The sequence below is a fragment of the Festucalex cinctus genome, chromosome 21 (genome assembly GCF_051991245.1).
Source record: "Festucalex cinctus isolate MCC-2025b chromosome 21, RoL_Fcin_1.0, whole genome shotgun sequence".
Taxonomy (NCBI): Eukaryota; Metazoa; Chordata; class Actinopteri; order Syngnathiformes; family Syngnathidae; genus Festucalex; species Festucalex cinctus.
This window is the reverse complement of record NC_135431.1, coordinates 7,017,988-7,035,493: the sequence shown is the minus strand read 5'-3', so window position 1 is coordinate 7,035,493 and position 17,506 is coordinate 7,017,988. Positions and strand designations below refer to the sequence as shown.

The following is a 17,506-nucleotide window of genomic DNA, read 5'->3' as shown; positions in this document are numbered from 1 at the left end:
ACTTTTGGGGTTGTTGGTTTGGATAACGTTTGGTAGTAAAAGAGTTAATCCACCGCCATGTTGCTTGCATTAGAATGTTCCATTCATAAACATATACCGTATTTTCCGCACTATAAGGCGCACCTAAAAGCCTTCAATTTTTTCAAAAGCTGACCATGCGCCTTATAATCCAGTGCGCCTTATATATGGATCACTATTGAGCCGCAACAGGTCTCGCTGTCAAGACGCTATCGGTGAGCCTGCACGATCGGTGACGCGCATGCGCAGAAGATCCCGCCATCTTGGATCGCTAGCTAATACGAATACTTTACCTCAGAGAAAATAATAAAACAGCTGTTTATTCATTTTCGGGAGTGAATGGAGTTGTCAGAAAGCTGGTTTGTCATCTATGAACTCATTTGCTCCCAATAACGTGTAAATACGTTTTTTTTAATGTTCTAAGTGTCCCAAAGACGTATTTATACGTTTTTTTTATGCTAGAGCATACAGAAGGCTTTGATGCAGCCCCTCAACTGCAAAGAACGGTTGCAGAAATGGTAGTTATTACACAAACGGCCAGCAGGTGGCAGCAGAGCAAAGGAGAACAACCAGGGCCATGTAGAAAAAAAAGCTCAATTACTTACAAACTGATGCAACTTAGCTCTCTTCTCATGCTAATTGCTGCAAAACGGAAACAGATAGAAACATACTTTTTTTTTTCCTGATGAAAGAAGAGACTTTAATCTTTCTTTTGATAGGTTCCATACTTTTATAGCAATAGCACACAATATTCTGTGGGCCTTGCAAAATCAGTCAAAATCCAGTAAAGCAGCCGGGAGCGAACGGGATTGCTCCTGTGAAAATGGCTGGGAGTGAATGAGTTAATAAAGTTTGACCGACCTATCTGACTATTTTGTTGACATTCCCTTTAGCGCAGCACCATCTAATGGATGCATAACGTAACCACAGCCTCTGTAGCGCCTTATATATGAAAAAAGCTTTAAAATGTGTCATTCATTGTAGGTGCGCCTTATAATGCGGAAAATACAGTACTTTAAAAAGATACAGAAAATCAATATTAGGACACATTATTTCCTTATATTGAATGACTCACCCCCCCCCAAAAAAACTTCATCCATTTCTCTAAAATAAGAGAAAAGCAGTTTCCCCCTCAGCCCTTGTTCTTTTATATCCTATTATATTGTCCTAGACCGACAGCAGATAAGACATTATCTTTCCAGCAGCCATTAAACGACAATGTAAACCTCGTCGCCATCATTGTCAATCATTTAAGCGTTTGTAGCCGAGATGCTATCCGTCAGCGCATCACGGGATCAAACAATTTCCGCTCAGCAAGACATTTCCCTGTAAACAGCGGGCGCCACGCCTGCATAGGTCGTGTTGTGTTTGGCATCAATGAGACTTTTCAAAGTCGTGATCACCCGCTCAGGTATTTCCCCCGAGAGGTAATTAAACCCAACCCGTATGTAGTAGTAAGACGACGCAGGGCTACTGAAAAAGCACCCAAACCTTAAGAATGCTATAAATGGCTCATTTTGAATGGACACATTATATTGTGTCATATTATGGCTCTGATTTCTTGGATTTAACTTTATTGACATTTTATCGAACACTGTTGCAATCAACATTTTTTTCCAATTACTCAGCTTATATACCGCTGACACAGTATATTATTATGTATTTGAGACACCTTGCACATTTTTTTTCCCTGTTTCACACTCAGCAGCACCCCACAATGTGCAGTTCGCGTTGCGCAAATTGCCAAGAAAGAACAGCTTTGTCTGCGGTTTGCAATCATTCAAGATTTCAATCTGAGCTGACCGCAGGAGCGCGTCGCACGACTTCAAGACGGATCCAGAAAACAAAGCAAGTATGATAAGCGGCGAATGATTTGCGGTATCTTTGTTGTCGATAATTTATTGTTATTCGCCGCGTTCGAAGCAAGCAACATGTGTTCATGTTTCTTCAGTATTTACTTGTCATAATAAACGTGGAACATCTCTTTTAATGTTTTTTTTTTTGTTTTTTTTAATCAAGTAGTAAAAATCAGATGCATAAGTAGAATTACCGTTGAAACTCCTTATATTTTATCAAAAATTTACAGTTTGCCTTGTAACAATGGCCGTCAGCTTTTCTGTTTGTCAACTTTTATTCAAATTCATTTCCATTATGTAAACGTTCTCATACTTATCCACATCTCATCGCAGGCGTCTATGTTTGAAGAACTAGAACAACTTCCTAAAAATAAAATAAAAAAATAAAAAATAAAATAAAAAAATAAACTAGAACAACTTCCTGCTTCTGTGGCTAAGAATCATGGGAAATGTAGGCCTAGTAGTCTAACTGTTAACACAGAAAGCATTTGGAATTAGCCAAAGTGACTTGCAACGTTATTTATTTATTTTTGGGGTACTGGCGCAATATTTAAAAAAAGGTGAAGGTGCTTTTAGATGACGTCACTTCTGTGTGACATACTCTCAAGCGTCGTTATTCCGGTTTATATCAAAATAAATCTACTAAAAATCACATTTAAAATCATCCCCAAAAGCTCATGCATTAAATTAATTAGCAAAGACGAAGGACGTTTGCTATAATTATAGTTAGTTTTGTTACATCCATCCATCCATCCATTTTCTTGACCGCTTATTCCTCACAAGGGTCGCGGGGGGTGCTGGCGCCTATCTCAGCTGGCTCTGGGCAGTAGGCAGGGGACACCCTGGACTGGTTGCCAAGCAATCGCAGTAGTTTTGTTACATAAAATGTAATTTCAGTTAGTTTTCGTTTTTTTTTTTTTAAAAAGCATTTTCGCTTTTATTTTATTTCGATAACGATATTGCTTTTTGAATTGTTGTTTTCGTTTTTTCATTAGTTTTAGTTCACTAAAATAAACTTTAATGGCACATTCAAAACGTTTTTCGATACCCTCCATTCTTACTTTGACCATTTCCAAACATTTTTGTTGTGTTTATTTTATTTGAACCGAGTCAAATGCACATTTTTAGCATATGTCACGGGCCACTGAAAAATGAATGTCGGGCCGCAAATGGCCCCCGGGCCGTAGTTTGGACACCCCTGCTCTAGAGTGAAACCATTTCCTGGTTCAAGTTTATTGTTTTGTTTTTTTTCTGTCTTTTAAACTTTCAAATGTCTCCTTATTTTATTGTTTCATGACAGCTGGTATGGAACCGTGTCGGGTTACGGCTGCTAAAAATGCCATATTTCCTCATGATGCCTCCTTAATGTGGCCCCGAAGTGATGGAAACACCGGTCCCTGCTGTCCTGTGCTGTGCAGGGGCTGAGCAAACCCAAGCAAAAGCCAGCACATATGTGTGTGGAAACTCAGCTTATGTTCCCATTATGTGCCACATAAATCTCGGGACCACGGAAAAAGGACCCCGGTTGAAGTAAACGCACCTGCGAATGACTAAACTGCTTCTCACCGCTCTGTTTATTCTCTAACGTTTGAAGGTCGTGTCTTTAGAGTAACGTGAGCACAAGCGATGGTCGTACATCATGCCTCCCTCATAGATAATGTACACACTGAACAGTCTGTCCGTGTAACCTTGTAAAGGAGCGGTAGAATTTGTAGGTGCAGCATATAAGCAGAAACTTAGTCCCAATAAATAAATACAACTTTCAATGGTATGTTCAGGATGACAAAGTTAAGAAGAAAAAAAAAGCCAGCACCAATGCTCTTAATTCCTATTATGCTAGCTTTCTGTTTTCAGATATTAATAGCACTGACCTATTGGGAGCCGCGTTGCTGTAGATGAGTCCAATCGTAATCAGCTCTTCTTACTGCAGCTAATCAGTGGAATTTTGCTTATCTGGAGGGTAAGCTGTGGAGAAAAAAAAAAAAAAAAGGGATGTGTTAGAAAAAAAATTGACTGCATTTTTAAAATCAACATGCCATTTTTAGTTTTGATCTCACGGGTGATGACCGTTATACACCTGGCCCATATACGCTCACAAAACGGCTGTATATGTGCCGCAACTATCGTATTTTCCGCACTATAAGGCGCACCTTCAATGTATGACATATTTTCAAACTTTTTCCATATATAAGGCGCTACAGTAGAGGCTGGGGTCACGTTATGCATCCCTTAGATGGTGCTGCGCTAAAGGGAATGTCAACAAAACAGTCAGATAGGTCAGTCAAACTTTAATAAGATTACAAACCAGCTTTCTGACAACTCCATTCACTCCCCAAAATGAATAAACAGCTGTTTTATTATTTCCTCTGAGGTAAAGTATTAGCTAGCGATCCAAGATGGCGGGATCTTCTTGCGCATGCGCGTCACCGATCGTGCAGGGTCACCGATAGCGTCTCGACAGCGAGACCTGTTGCGCAAATTGATTGCTACAGAATTCCCATATATCAGGAAAAGTACAATTCTAAAATTAGGGCCACCTTAAAACTTCATCAAATCACATCTGTATGGTGGTTGCCCATAAATGTTCAAGCTTTACATGGTTGGTGTGTCAGAAGCCTAGACGGGAGAGTTTGTGGTCAGAACCTGAACACCCCCTAAAATTCCGTTACTACAAAATGTATGATCAGAAAACCTGCAGAGACCTGACATGAACCCGTCAAATATATTTGTGACAACAGGAAACGAGAATCTGAACTAGGTCCTCGTCCCACTTGACTGACCTCACAAATGTTTTCCTGAATTGCCTCCAACAGCCAAAAGGATTCTATTTAAAACTCATTTTCTCCCAATAACGTATAAATACGTTTTTTTTAAATGTTCTAAGTGTCCCAAAGACGTATTTATACGTTTTTTTTTTATGCTAGAGCATACAGAAGGCTTTGATGCAGCCTCTCAACTGCAAAGAACGTTTTCAGAAATGGTAGTTATTACACAAACGGCCAGCAAGTGGCATCAGAGCAAAGGAGATCAACCAGGGCCATCTAGATAAAAAAGCTCAATTACTCACAATTTTAAATAGATTTGTGAAAACTGATTAAACTTAGCTCTCTTCTAATGCTAATTGCTGCAAAACGGAAACAGATAAACATACTTGTTTTTTTCCTGATGAAAGAAGAGACTTTAATCTTTCTTTTGATATGTTCCATGCTTTTATAGCAATTGAACACAATATTCTGTGGGCCTTGCTAAATCAGTCAAAATCCAATAAAACAGCCGGGAGCGAACGGGACTGCTTCTGTGAAAATGGCTGGGAGTGAATGAGTTAAGAATCAAGAAAAAAAAAAAAAAAGCCAAAGTCATCAATTACAAAGGCGATAAGACACGCATGGCTGTGACACGGTTTTGGCGCTCGTGGGCAAGTCAGATCCTTAAAACAAAGAAATGAGCTTTCGGTGAGACCAAGCAAAGCATATAGCAGCCATTCATTCTGCTTGCCCCCGATGGTGGTTCGTCTGTCACTGCCTGTGTCCGTCTCATATCTCACGTCCTCAGACACCTCAATGATAAAACGCTCTTGTCCTCGCTGTCTGGCGTTGCACGTCTTTGTGAGGGGAAGGGGGACGGATGAACGGGTGGGTGGGTGTTTTTGGGGTATTCTGTTCAGCCAGCTACATCACACTTTAAGTGGCATTTCAGCAAAGATACTTGATCAGTCAAATATCATTATGAGCTTCCCCCCCCTCATCCATAATTCACCTGCAAGGGAATCAGCTAAGAATAGCCGACTCGGTGTGCCACAGAACGAGACAAAGTGACAGAAGGAAGAGCGATGGCAAGACTTGTGTAGTGTGGTGTATTCGGAACATATAGCAGCCTGTCATTATTCTTAATTACCCCACAAAGGCAGCGGGTAGGTCATGTTTTCCGTTTTGAATAGACGAGAGCGTGCAGAGTCGAAAGCCATCTCTGCCCTCTTTCCCGTTTCATTGTTTCATTTTCCAGCCTTATCGCTCAGGAAACAAAGAGTTTGTCAGAAACAGAAGAGTCAACCTCATTTTTTTTTTCGATCTTGGTCTTATGTCGCTCAGACCGAAGTCTCGTAGCTCTGGTCAGAGGAACCTCACGTACGCGTCCATCTGCAGGATGTTTAGTGTACTCTGAAGTGGACAAAAGGGACTGTTTATCTACACAAACATGTATTGTATTAAAAGGCCGTGACACACACTAAGGCTGGAAGGATGAGACAGGGAAACGTAGTTTAGTCCGTCTGGCCATTCTTTTGTCAACACAGATGGCCCCTTTTCCGGGGTAACAATCTGGACTTATTTTGCCATTTGAGTTCGCTTCACCGTGATTTGTGCTCCATTTTAAGACCGAAAGTGTTTTCAGCCTCCACATATTTATTATTTATTTTTTTTGTTGCTCAACCATGACCTAAATATCGTCAATTCTTGTTGTTGGTGTGACAGTGCTTCTTGGTGAGTCACTTATTGTAAGACTTGTCATCATCATCCTACGATGTCGGAATCGGCACAGAAAGTGTTGTTTTCACATTCCGGCAACGGAGCGGTAAAAGTGTCAGATTGTTCGCTATGCTAATGAGATGGTTGCGGGAAACGCTTCTCCCGATGGAATACAAGATAAGAACGCGGAAACTGTGAAGGTTTTTGGAGACAATGGGGTCAAAGAGTCAGAGCTTAATACATGCATACCAAGGACGTAATGCAACAGCAATGCAATTTGGTGTGGGCCAAATGCCCAGTCGCACTTATCTAGCAGTTACAGGCTTGATTTGTCTCCTTAGCCCTCACTCTGAGGCCACCGTGCATTAAAGAGGACCCTCTTACATACCTTCACCAGCTTGGAGGACGGTGATGCCATTATTAGATGTGACTGCATGATAATGAAAATGGCGTAATGCGATGTCGGAGCGGGTTGACGCAACACAAAAGGCTAAGGCTGGTGAAATTCCGAATCAGCTCAAAATGTCAAGGGCCTCACCTTGGTCTGAATCGCAGCCCACAGGCAGATTAGTCTTCTAGTTCCTCTTTGGCCCAAAGTCTCTCCAACGGTGGACTTACTCTAGTGTCGCTCTCCTTGACATTCTTATCTGAGAGTGCTACGCTAACGAACGAATAAGACCGTATCATGGGTGAGACGGTAGCTAGGAAACAGTCGGCACATTATTTTGATTTCACAGAATATTCAGTCCACAGTGCTTTTGCTCTCTAATATGATGTGTCCTAGACCAGGGCGGGGAAAACTCGGTCAGGTTTTGAGTGTGTCCCTTCTCCAACACAGCTCATATACGATCAGCACATCAGCAAGCTCTGCATAAGCCTGATAACGATTCTGTTGATTGGAATCAGCTTGTGTTGGAAGGGGGAAGCCTCCAAAACCTGCAAGGCTTCGGCCCTAGACGCCCGCCCCTGTCCTAGACTAAGGACTGGGTCCTGATTTTGCTGATTTTGCACGGCCCACAGAATATTGCGTTCTATTGCTATAAAAGCATGGAACCTATCAAAAGAAAGATTAAAGTCTCCTCTTTCACCAGGAAAAAAAAAGTATGTTTCTATCTGATTCCGTTTTGCAGCAATTAGCATTAGAAGAGAGCTAAGTTTCATCAGTTTTCACAAATCTATTTAAAATTGTAAGTAACTGAGCTTTTTTTCTACATGGCCCTGGTTGATCTCCTTTGCTCTGCTGCCACCTGCTGGCCGTTTGTGTAACAACTACCATTTCTGCAACCGTTCTTTGCAGTTGAGAGGCTGCATCAAAGCCTTCTGTATGCTCTAGCATAAAAAAACAAAAACGTATAAATACGTCTTTGGCACACTTAGAACTAAAAAAAAACGTATTTACACGTTATTGGGAGTAAATGAGTTAAGTACATTTGTACATCACTTAAAAAAGGATGAGAGCCATTGGTACTGTTATATAAGTGCACTCAGTTTACCTTTTACCATATATGAAATACCGTACCTCAATAGATCTTCTGCACTTTCATCAACAGCACCAATTTTGGGGAAAAGTAGTCTTACGAAGTGTTAAAGCTTTGAAGCAATTTGACTTGTGTAATAACTAGAAAAATCAGCAGGTAGAAGACAGTTTGGCTGCACTTGAGCATGTCTATTTCATTTCAGTCAGTCCACATAACATCAACACTACTAACAACCATCTAACATCAAACCTCGATGGGTACGCAAAGAGGATTTGGGTCACAAGAAAATGTGTATCGAACTAACAACGGCAAAAAAAAATCTCAGTCAGGTTGTTGCCGTGAAATGTGCTTTGAGCGATTGGCCGGGCAAGCATGTTCCCCGAGAACCTGCATGCGATTTCCTCTCATTGCTAAAGCTATGCAGGCAAACAAACTCCTAATTCCCTTCTTCCACTTTGTGCTCAGTTTGAACCAAAAACTCTGCAGAAGACAGGGAAACACTGAGCTGAAATAAATGACAACCGTCATCTCCCCAAGCCTTTGTTTATACCTCTGTTGTTTTTGGATCTCTCTCTCTCTCGCTCTCTCAGCGCCATGTGTTTCTGCTTACAGCCCCATATTCCTTTCTCTCACCCAGATTGGCTGCCAGAGCATCGCGTCTCTCTGCAACTGCTGGCATTTTTTGCAGTATCACATGAAGCCATGTCGTGTGATGAAGCCTCGCATGCCTGTCCATAGGTATGTCTGTTTTGTCTGTCGAAGGAAGCTCGATTGTTAACAGATGGTAACGTAATAAGATGACTTCTTGACCCCGTAGAGTAGCTGCCAAGCAACGCAGTCTTCACACTGGATGAAATGTTAAGTGCGTCCTGGACAGCTTGTCAACAAACACATAAGAGAAGCCAATAAAGAATCCACGCTGCGGTTGTTATAACCCCAGCAGGGCAAAGCACATTAATCACAGTTAAGGCAGAGACAATGATGAGGTGTGAGGTGGTTGACTCCAAAAAAACAACGATGCTCTGCTTCGGACTTGAATGCGCAAAATGCAATCGCACTAGACTGTAGCGCTAAAAACGGTTACAAGCGAAGAACGTTGACAGTCGTAGTTCATCATTTTCATCTCATTAACTCTTTTACTGCCACACGTTATCAAAAAGTTATCATTCTATTTCATCAGATTTTGTCATTTTTCATTGTAATTTGGCAGCCCATTGAAGAGATACAATGCTGCCATCTGGTGGCCATAGTGAGTGTTTTCGATTCCACAACCCATTGACCAGGCAGCGCTGCACTTAGATGTTGCACTGCCCATTGATTAAAAAACAACAAAAGAAAAAAGAAAAAAAAACGTAGTTCACGTCATTTAACGTTTATGGCGGCATACATTGTGATTTTATTAACTCGTTCACTCCCAGCCATTTTCACAAAAGCAATCCCGTTCGCTCCCGGCTGTTTGACTGGATTTTGACTGATTTTTGCAAGGCCCACAGAATATTGTGTTCAATTGCTATAAAAACATAGAACCTACCAAAAGAAAGATTAAAGTCCCTTCTTTCATCAGAAAAAAAGTATGTTTCTATCCGTTTCCGTTTTGCAGCAATTAGCATTAGAAGAGAGCTAAGTTTCATCAGTTTTCACAAATCTATTTAAAATTCTAAGTAATTTCGCTTTTTTCTACATGGCCCTGGTTGATCTCCTTTGCTCTGCTGCCGCCGGCTGGCCGTTTGTGTAATAACTACCATTTCTGCAACCGTTCTTTGCAGTTGAGAGGCTGCATCAAAGCTTTCTGTATGCTCTAGCATAAAAAAAAATAATTAAATAAAAACGTATAAATACGTCTTTGGGACACTTACAACATTAAAAAAACGTATTTCCACGTTATTGGGAGCAAATGAGTTAATCGGGATTTAAGTTTTTGGGCAGTCAAAGAGTTTAAAGGAGGCTAATGTAGCCATTTTTTTTACTGGCCTCAAATTAAAAGTTTGGCTAAACACTCTTGGTAATCCAGCTGCTCGTGAGATTACCAACTGTGGCGCTGATCAAAATCCCAGGCATGTCTCGCATTTACTGTTCCATCTGAGAAGTGTCAAAGTGATGTACAGTGGAACATAAAAGGGACATTCCCATAAAAATATGGAAAAGAACTTCCGCGATTCTCAAAAGGCAACTCCAACACCCGTCGAGAGACGACTTGCCATGTTCGACATTCAGCGCAAGCTATAGACTTCCTTACTAGGCAGAGCAGGTCCACGGCGAGGTCGGCGCACGTGGGCGACCATTTTCACAGTGAATACCAAATGTAAAGCGTGTTCAGAACTTGGGAGATGCGATGGTGCATTAAAGTTGCAGTCCCCGAAGACAGGAGGAAGAGGAGATAGTGGGAAAGAAACAGGTGTCAGTGCTTCAAAGCAGAGGGATTTTATGAATAATGGGAGATAATATGACTGCTGTCTCCTGCAGGGGGGCCCACTGGCATTGGGTATCATTCTTTATGGACAGCATAATATACTTTTCCCCCCTTTTCCTTCTTTCTGAAGCAATAAATAATACAATACGGCACACTGTCTGAAGGGTAAAAATAACAGTACTGTCTTCCTAGATTTTGTGGTCAAGACAACTTCCCTGAACCCGTAAGTGAAAGTGAGGACCATTGTAATTCCTTTATTACGTTTGTGAATATTGCTTATCAATTTCTCAGGTTCCATTGCACTCAGCGGGTCTGTTAACTCTTTGACTGCCAAAAACGTTTAATCACGCTTAATAAAATCACGATGTATGCCGCCATAAACGTTAAATGACGTTTGTTTTTTTTTGTTTTTCTTTTGTTGTTATTTTTTAATCAATGGGCAGTGCAACATCTAAGTGCAGCGCTGCCTGGTCAATGGGTTGTAGAATCGAAAACACTCACCAACTATGGCCACCAGATGGCAGCATTGTATCTCTTCAATGGGCTGCCAAATTACAATGAAACATGACGAAATCTGATGAAATAGAATGTTCTCAAGGATGACGTGAATGATAACGTTTTGATAACGTGTGGCAGTAAAAGAGTTAATTTGTCATTGTTGTAGGTCTAAAACTGCTCCATATGTAAAGCACGATTAGAGAATCGGGATTTTTGGAGCACGTTTCAATCTTAGTACTTTAAAAGCACTTGTGCTAATATCAAAAAGTTTTTCTGGGCACTTGAATCTAGTCACCTACCCAATTAAAAAAAAAAATCTTTCCAAAAAAAAAAAAAAATGAACCGCACATCCCGTCAGAGCATGCATCAAATGAACTGGAATTAGTTTTTTTTAAAAGGATAGGATTTAAGTAAACATTTTGTTCAGGAACCGCCAAGATTTGCTGAAAGCTGGATCAGACTCTCTCTGTCATGTAATCCTGCAGGATTTTTCAACAACAGTCAGAGTTTTGACAGGCATTTGCGGAAACGGCGCTCGTGCTGATTTGCTGCCCGAATGCCACTCATCATATGCGGATTTTGGCACTCGGTGGCAGGTTGACTAAACATGGAGAATGTAAACTGTGTCCATTTGTTTTGTTTTATTACAATGGATTGTTCCTTGCCTCGTCACAAGTCTCCCAGTCTGGACTTCTGTTGCTAAGCGCCTCCGCAGCATGAAACTGCCACCACCATCGTTCACAGGAGGGGTGCTATTAGATGGCTAATGAGCTGTGCACAGTTTCCATCTGAGAGCGATCTTTTCTTTACGGCTGAGTTACGTTTTTTTTTTTTTTTCTTCCATGTCTTGAAGAGGCTGTCGTGTTTTGCCTTTTGCCTGCCTTGAGAAGCATCTCTCAAGACAACATGAGAGTTCTGCTTGTGTCTTCTAATGCATTCCTGATCCAAGAACTTTTTTTCTGGCAGTTGTAGGAACACTATCGGAATTGCCTCCACACTCAGCACCCTAACCTCCACTAACTCTAACTTGTTGACGAACATCGATGCAGCTTTCGAAAAGCTGAAGGACGTGTTCGCGTATGCTCCAATCTTGTCACATCTGGACATCTGGATGCTTCAAACACTGGCCTGGGTGCTGTGCTGTTCAAGTGAAAAGATTTTCGGGATCGGTGGGGCCTGTGAATCCCTTTGAAACACATTCGTGATTAACTCATTCACTCCCAGCCATTTTCACAGAAGCGATCCCGTTCGCTCCAGGCTGTTTTACTGGATTTTGACTGATTTTGCAAGGCCCACAGAATATTGGGTTCTATTGCTATAAAAGCATGGCACCTACCAAAAGAAAGATTAAAGTCTCTTCTTTTATCAGGAATAAAAAGTATGTTTCTATCTGTCTCTGTTTTGCAGCAATTAGCATTAGAAGAGAGCTAAGTTTTATTGGTTTTCACAAATCTATTTAAAATTGAAAGTCACATAGCTTTTTTTCTACATGGCCCTGGTTGATCCCCTTTGCTCTGCTGCCACCTGCTGGCCGTTTGTGTAATAACTACCATTTCTGCAACCGTTCTTTGCAGTTGAGAGGTTGCATCAAAGCCTTCTGTATGCTCTAGGTCTAGGATAAAAAAAAACAAAAACAAAAAAAAAAACGTAAAAATACGTCTTTGGGACACTTTGGGACTCATTGTTTTGACTTGCTTTGCCAGCCGCTGCTTGTTGCAGAAAGGTCTTGTTACAGTCAAATATTTTGATTCATTGTACCGTATTTTTCAGATTATACGTTGCTCCGGATTATAAATCGAACCAGCCAAAAAATGTATAATTAAGAAGGAAAAAATATATATAAGTCGCACTGGAGTATAAGTCGCATTTTTGGGGGAAATTGATTTAGTAAAATCCAACACCAAAAACATACATGTCATCTTGAAAGGCAATTTAAAATAAAAATAAAAGAGAGAACAACAGCAACAACAACTCCCCACTCAGCTAGAAGCTGACGGGCTAACTCCTCTTTTCCACATAACAAAACCTGCCCACCCGGAACTCTCCCTTCGTCCCAACGTTCCGTGGGTGAATTATGTTCCCATCACTACAAGTTATTAATATAACTCTAGCATAAAGAACATGCTAACAAGTTTACCAAACTATCCGTTTCACTCCAAATCACTAAATCCAATGAAATCTTCATCCTTGGTGTCACTTTTAAACAACTCCCCCAACTCGGGAGGTAGACGTCTTCTTCTACCGGCAATGTTGAACTTATCAACACAGGCCTAGAGCGCCCTCTTGCGGTTTAGTGTGAAAATTACATGTGAAATGATATAATAATGTGTTAATTTCACACATAAGTCGTACCAGAGTAGAAGTCGCACCCCCAAACTATGAAAAAAAACTGCGATTTATAATCCGAAAAATACGGTAAATCTTTGCATCATATGAAGCTACCGCAAATTGAGATGACTGTACCTCAGCAAATATGGTCATGCTGTAAAAAATGATGCAACCAAATCCTGCGCGGTGCGACAAACTGAAAAAGTTAGTGTAAAAGTTAGTGTAGAGCCCTGCAGACAACACTGACCGCTCTCCCTTGACGAATTAATTTCTGCCGGGCACCACCATGAGGAGAGAAAAAAAAAAAAAAAAAAAAAAAAAATCACAACCCAAAGTTGGCCTGCTCCCGTTGCTGAAAAAAATACTAGAGGAAACACTGGCAGATCTAACTTTAGCAAATTCCCTGCACACGACTGTGATTCAGCTCACTTGGCTTTCTGGCTCCAAGTTTCCAACATGCAAGAACCTCAAACTCTTTTACATCTCGTCTTCAAAAGCTAAAATTGTCAGGTGGATTTCAAATTGGTGGAAAGGTAGCGGATAAGCCAAACGAAATGACACATCTTCTCAGCTCAGCTCGGATTCGGCCTCACCCAAATGTGTAATCACAATATCCATACGGGATTCCTTCAACAGTCACGTTAAATGCCTTTTACACCGCTGTTGTGAGTTCTTTCCGTTGAATTAAAAAGAACTGTGCTCAACCTAAACAACGTCGGCTTCGCTCGATTCGTTTCTGCTCTGTTTCCTTTTATGTGCTTATTCAGAGGTCTCAAACATGCACTTCCCCATCCTCCTTTAGGAGCAATGAGAAGTTTAATTACAAAAACCGAGAGACCATGAAGTACAAGACCACCAGAGGACATGCGCATATGTTGCTTAATATGCGAGTGCGCCCGTGGAGCCGAAGATCAGCAGGCGCGGTTAATGTCGGATTTGACTACTCAAGTATGGGTATGATCATCTTTAAGCGCGGATCGGTCCGGGTATGCAAATGTATGATTGAGAAACATTTGGACCAGATTGTGAGTTACAGGTGTGATTTCACGTTTCCTGTCACAGGCCTGGAAGATCGCTAGAGGCAGTTTTTTTTTTTTTTTTGTTGTTTTTTTTTACCACCCACGAGTTTATGGTTCTGCAAGCCCCCGTCTCAGGTGATCAGTGTCACTGTGCAATATATCATCTGTGCCTGCGAACTTCCATCAACCTATATCTGTTTGTTCTTTAACTCTTGCAACCCCAAGTTTAACTCATTTGCTCCCAATAACGTGTAAATACGTTTTTTTAATGTTTGTGTCCCAAAGACGTATTTATACGTTTTTTTGTTTTTGTTTTTTTTCATGCTAGAGCATACAGAAAGCTTTGTTGCAGCCTCTACACTGCAAAGAACGGTTGCAGAAATGGTAGTTATTACACAAACGACCAGCAGGTGGCAGCAGAACAAAGGAGATAAACCAGGGCCATGTAGAAAAAAAGCTCAATTACTTACAATTTTATATATATTTGTGAAAACTGATGAAACTTAGCTCTCTTCTAATGCTAATTGTGACAAAACAGAAACAGATAAACATACTTTTTTTTTTCCTGATGAAAGACGAGACTTTAATCTTTAAAAAAAAAAAAAAAAAAAAAAAAAAAAAAAAAAAAAACCACCAGCAGGTGGCAGCATAAGAGGTCAACCAGGGCCATGTTGCAACAAGCTGTTTTCCCCACAGTTTTAATTGGCTATATTCTAATGCTAATTGCTGCAAAACGGAAACAGAACTATACTTTTCTTTTGGTAGGTTCCATGTTTTTATAGCAATTGAACAAAATATTCCGTGGGCCTTGCAAAATCAGTCAAAATCCAGTCAAACAGCCGGGAGCGAACGGGATCGCTTCTGTGAAAATGGCTGGGAGCGAATGAGTTAATAAGCAAGAAGGTGTCTGTCTAGTGCGTTTCACATGCGGACAAAGACAAATTTTGTTTCTCTGTATGCAGCCGCACTTGGACAAATACAAAGGGTGTTTGTTCACACACACATCCATTATTGTGGCAAAAAGCACAGAGGGAGACGACTGCAGAGCTTTTACAAGGTCGACGTCCTACGGAGCGGAACAGTTTGAGGGTGGTAATAATAGCCAGGTCAAAATTCAATTATTTGCCAAGGGATTAACCTTATGGGGTATTTCACACCGGTCAAAGGTTTTAGACCTCTGAACAGAAGCAGACTACAAAGCGTTTTATAACAGGTTAAGGCCCCTGTTCATAAAAGTGGAGGAAATATGAGACCTAGCAAAGATACGGTAGGTCACACTGATTGTTGGTATACATCTATATACACTGGTGTACCTACAGAATTTTTTTCAAAGATTTGCCTTAGAACAGGGGTGTCCAAACTTTTTCATTTGAGGGCCACATACAGAAAATCGGAAGGACGCAAGGGCCACATAATGTTATGAAGAGAAATTGTGTTTAGTCCTAAAAATTGTACAAACAATTTATTTGTGCTTTTGCATATTTAGAAAAATGCTACAGTATATAAACCAATTTATTTGTAATATGGCAGTAGGGTTATTATAGTTTTGATTATTTTATTTTTTTTTAGTTAGTTTTTATTTCATTTTGAGTTTTGTTTTTAATAGTAATAGTTTTAATTAGTTTTCTGAGTAGTTCAGTTAGTTTTCATTAGTTTTAGTTCTTTAATAAATGCTTAGTTTTAGTTTACTTTGTTAGTTTCAGGATTAGTTTTATTTTATTATTATATTTTTTTAAATGTTTATTACTTGTGCGCAATATTTAAAAAACACCATACTTTCAAATGTCATTATTCCGGTTTATATCAAAATTAATCTACTAAAAATCACATTAAAAATCATCCCCAAAAGCTCATGCATTAAATTAATGACCAAAGACTCAAACGGAGGATTTTTTTGCTTAAATTATAGTGAGCTTTAATTAGTTTTGTAAATATAAATCGTAGTTTAAAAAGCATTTTCGTTTTTATTTTATTTTGTTAGTGAAATTGTTTTTTGAATTTTAGTTTTAGTTATTTCGTTAGTTTTAGTTAACTAAAAATAATCTTTAATGGCACCTGTGTTTTTCGACACCCTCCATTCTTACTTGGACCATCTCCAAACATTTTTGTTTTTAATTTATTTGAACTGAGTCAAATGACATTTTTTAGCATATGCCGTGGGCGACTAAAAAAGGGACGGCGGGCCGCAAATGGCCCCCGGGCCGTAGTTTGGACACCACTAATCTACATCTATTTTTCTTCTCATTGCAATTCGTTTCTCTTCTACCAATTATTCTGTCAACATATTTCTTTCCTTGTTAGTATATTCACGCCCAGTCTTCGGTGTGTTGTGTGACCATCTATAAAAGATACATTGTATGGTGTAATTTGTTCTCTGCATTGAAGCCAACCTTGAGCAGCAGTGGGTAGAAAGAAAGTGAATACCCATTTTGCGTCGGCGCCTTATCATCCTGCTGCATAACTCAGATGGAGTTACCTTCCATGGCAACAAAGTTTCTCACGCTAAGAAGCTTTTAAATGTTTCATAAGCACGGCTCACATCTTCGTGAAAACAACCACACACCATTTAAAATAAAATATTTGTATACACACTAACACTATATACCAACTCCAATTCATCTCTCATCTTAAATTCACTCCCAGCCATTTTCACAGAAGCAATTTTGGATTTTGACTGATTTTGCAAGCCCCACAGAATATTGTGTTCTATTGCTATAAAAGCATGGAACCTACCAAAAGAAAGATTAAAGTCTCTTCTTTCATCAGGAAAAAAAAAGTATGTTTATCTGTTTCCGTTTTGCAGCAATTAGCATTATAAGAGAGCTAAGTTTCATCAGTTTTCACAAATCTATTTAAAATTGTGAGTAATTGAGCTTTTTTTCTACATGGCCCTGGTTGATCTTCTTTGCTCTGCTGCCACCTGCTGGCCGTTTGTGTAATAACTACCATTTCTGCAACCGTTCTTTGCTGTTGAGAGGTTGCATCAAAGCCTTCTGTATGCGCTAGCATTAAAAAAAAAAAAAAAAAAAAACGTATAAATACGTCTTTGGGACACTTAGAACATTAAAAAAAAACGTATTTATACGTCATTGGGAGTAAAGGAGTTAATCTGTGCAATTTCATGTGAAGTAGAAACCTATCCTGCTGACATTTGGCAAGCTGACCAGTCAAGTCACCCAAACGGCCAAGACTGAGACCCACAAAAACCCGCATGCATTTTCACTTCATCGTTGATTTGACGGTTAACGGTGGAAAGCAAGCATTTCTGCTACATGCATTAACACGCGAATTTGCCAAGTGAGCTGTCAGGATCGACCCCAAACTCACTTTTTTGCGCCCTGCTGGCATTACAACACATTTTCGGGAGACGAGAGATGAGACAGCCAAGTGAGTTTTATAAGAGAATCTCGATTGAGGATGTGTGAATGAATCATCA

The 17,506-nt window shown here is 40.1% G+C and overlaps 1 protein-coding gene across 3 annotated transcripts in view; it reads right to left on the bottom strand.

The window, feature by feature from the left end:
• Positions 1 to 17,506, bottom strand: part of LOC144010111 (uncharacterized) — a 292,179-nt gene that overhangs the window by 109,562 nt on the left and 165,111 nt on the right. For all 3 annotated transcript variants that reach the window (XM_077510235.1, XM_077510236.1, XM_077510237.1), the window contains one exon: positions 3,746 to 3,839. In XM_077510235.1, the coding sequence (XP_077366361.1) occupies positions 3,805 to 3,839 (35 nt within the window). In that variant the 3' untranslated portion in view covers positions 3,746 to 3,804. The remainder of the gene's footprint in view (positions 1 to 3,745; positions 3,840 to 17,506) is intronic.